The sequence below is a fragment of the Alligator sinensis genome, unplaced genomic scaffold (assembly GCF_000455745.1).
Source record: "Alligator sinensis unplaced genomic scaffold, ASM45574v1 scaffold1608_1, whole genome shotgun sequence".
Classification (NCBI taxonomy): domain Eukaryota; kingdom Metazoa; phylum Chordata; order Crocodylia; family Alligatoridae; genus Alligator; species Alligator sinensis.
Window position 1 is genome coordinate 85875 of NW_005843397.1, and position 2551 is coordinate 88425.

Consider the following 2551-nt stretch of genomic DNA (forward strand, 5'->3'; position numbering starts at 1 on the left):
AGCGTGGGGCGCTCTGGCTGCCCGGAGAGCCCTGGGCAATGGGAGCGGTGACCCTGAGCGGGGGGGCCCTCGCATCACGCCAGCGAGCAGCCCCCTCCGCACTGCACAGCGCTGCTCCCCCAGCCCAGCCTCCCCCCACACTGCAGCGTGCTGCTGTGGGGCCAGGACATGCATGGGCTCTTAGCCTCCGCCAGCACACATGGACGCAGACACGCGGGTCCTGGTGGCACCTCTGCACCCTTTATTTGTCTCTAATAAATAGCACCTGTGGCACAGCCGACCCCTGGCCTCTGACCCTTGACCCCAACCCTAAGTGGAGCCCTAATACTGACTCCCAGGCCAAATCCCCCTGGCACAGGGAGGACGTCAGACCCAGCCCCCCCAGGCACAGCACAAGGATGGCAGCGCAGGGGGGATGCAACCCAGGTGTCCCAGCCCCTGGCTCCTCTTCAAGGAGAGGAGCCTAGATCTCCCCCCCCACCCCCCGAAACCAGGCATCCTGCTCCCCCCCCACCCCAGAGCTGCAGGGAGAACCCAGGTGGCTGGGCTTCAGGCTGGGGGATGGTAGAGGCCTCAACCCTGTATGTCTCCCAGCATGGAGCTGCTCCCTAATGGGGGACTGGAGACCCACAGTGGTTGCCCCCGCCCTAGACCAGCTGGGGTGGGAGGCAGGGGGGCAGGAGACACTCCCCAGTGTCTGGGTGGGAGCAGCTCTGCACAGCCCAGCCACAGGGGCAGGGGCCAGGGGGTCCACACCCCGGGGCCGGCAAGTCCCAGGCCTGGCTCCGGCCCCGGGGCCCATCCTCAGGAGAAGGCGCCGTCCTGGTGCGGCTCCAGTTCTGGCTCAGCTCTGGCGATGCCCTGCTGCAGCTTCTCCAGGGACAGCTTCATCTGTGGGCAGTGGGCACGGTCAGCGGGAAGGGGAGAGTTGGCTATGAGACCTGGGCCCAGGTATTGGGGCCCCCAGCTTTCACCTCCCCGGCCCTGCTACCCGCCGGGGCCGGAGAGAACCCAGGTGTTCGGGCTCCTGCCTTTCACCTCCCTGGGGCTGGAGAGAGCCCAGGCATCCAGGCTCGGCCCCCCGCCCCCCAGCACCTCGTCCAGCAGCTCCACGGAGGCACGCAGGATCTGGCGCCACTTCTGCACCTCGACGCGCTGGAACCGGCGCTGCAGCTCCAGGACCTCAGCCCACTCAGCCGATGTCTGTGGCAGCTTCCTGCAGGGTCAGAAGTCAGGGGTTGCTGAGGACACCCCCATCCCCTCTGGGACCCCACCCTGCACCCCTGACGCACCCCTTGGCCAGGGCGTAGGCCTGCCAGGCCTCCACGGTGCGCGCCGCCTGCTCCAGTGCCCAGAGCCGGTAGAAGAGCAGCATGTTGAGGACGACCAGCACCACCAGGCTGCAGGACAGCAGGCATCAGCCCTGGCCCAGAACCCAGGCATCCACGCTCCCACCCTGCACAAATTATCTTCCCAAACTGGACAGAAACCAGGCATCCAGGCTCCCAGCCCTTGCCCCTTCCCCATAGCCCCCAGTCCCCTCCCAGAGCTGCAGAGAACCCAGGTGTCTGGGCTCCCAGCCCCCACCCCGACCGTCTCTAGCACCCCAGCCCCTACTCCCTTCCCAGAGCTAGAGGACGCAGGTGTTCGGGCCCCTGCCCCCCCACCCGAGGTGGGAATAACAGGTCTAGGGCTAGAATGGTTTGCAGGTCGTTATTCCCAGACCCATCCCTTTAAGAACAAAAGTGGGAGGGGGGTTAATTTGCATGCAGTGTCCTGATTGGCTGGTGCCAGCCCCAGCAGCGGAAGTACTCAATCTGTCTGGCCGACCAGGGTGCAGCATGCAAAGCCGGCCGCCCACCCAGGTCTCCCTCACAGAGGGGGCTGGGGGGCACACAGGGCAAATAGGGGTAGGAACAGGAGAGACTTGAGCTAGAGGGGGTCGAAGGGCAGGGGTTGCTGGGGACAGGGTGCGGGGGAGTCACTAGGGTCAGGTCACATCATGGCAGGGCAGCTCAGGGGGCGCAGGAGTCATAAGATCAGGGTTGGGTAGTCACTGGGGTCAGGGTAGAGATCAGGATGAGGGCGCACGGGGTTGTGGGGTCAGGGCAAGGCAATCACTAGGGGCAGGTCAGGCGGGGGTCACGGAGTCAAAAGGCAGGTGTCCAGTACCTCACACAGATCCTGAGGGCGCAGGAGAAGGAAGGGAGCGACATGAGACAGCTCCCGCGCTCAAGCCCCTCACCCCCTACCAGGGCAACTCCTGCCCCAGCTGTGCCCACCTCCCCTGCTCCAGCCTCAGCCCCCCTGGAGTCGCCCAGCTGCATTACCCCCCGCCCAGCACTGTCTGGGCTCCACAGCCATGCCAGCGCCCCCCCAGCTCCAACCCCAGTCCTGTCCCCCTCTGAACCTCCCTTACACCAGGCTGATGACGAGGATGATGGTGGAGATGCTGTGGCCTGGCCCACGCTCCAGCACCTGCTCCGTCAGCCGTGCCGACAAGCTGCCTATGGCAGGGGGGGGGGGGGGGGGGAAAAACCAGTGCCCCCCC

At 66.2% G+C, this 2551-nt stretch overlaps 1 protein-coding gene across 1 annotated transcript in view; it reads right to left on the reverse strand.

Moving 5' to 3' along the window:
* Positions 1-65: 65 nt before the first annotated feature.
* Positions 66-2551, reverse strand: part of GRAMD1A (GRAM domain containing 1A) — a 9132-nt gene continuing 6646 nt past the window's right edge. Inside the window, exons 14-17 of the mRNA XM_006038561.3 lie at positions 2420-2507; positions 1293-1400; positions 1096-1216; positions 66-891 (exon numbers count right to left, since the gene is read on the reverse strand). Of these exons, the coding sequence (XP_006038623.1) occupies positions 805-891; positions 1096-1216; positions 1293-1400; positions 2420-2507 (404 nt within the window). The 3' untranslated portion in view covers positions 66-804. The remainder of the gene's footprint in view (positions 892-1095; positions 1217-1292; positions 1401-2419; positions 2508-2551) is intronic.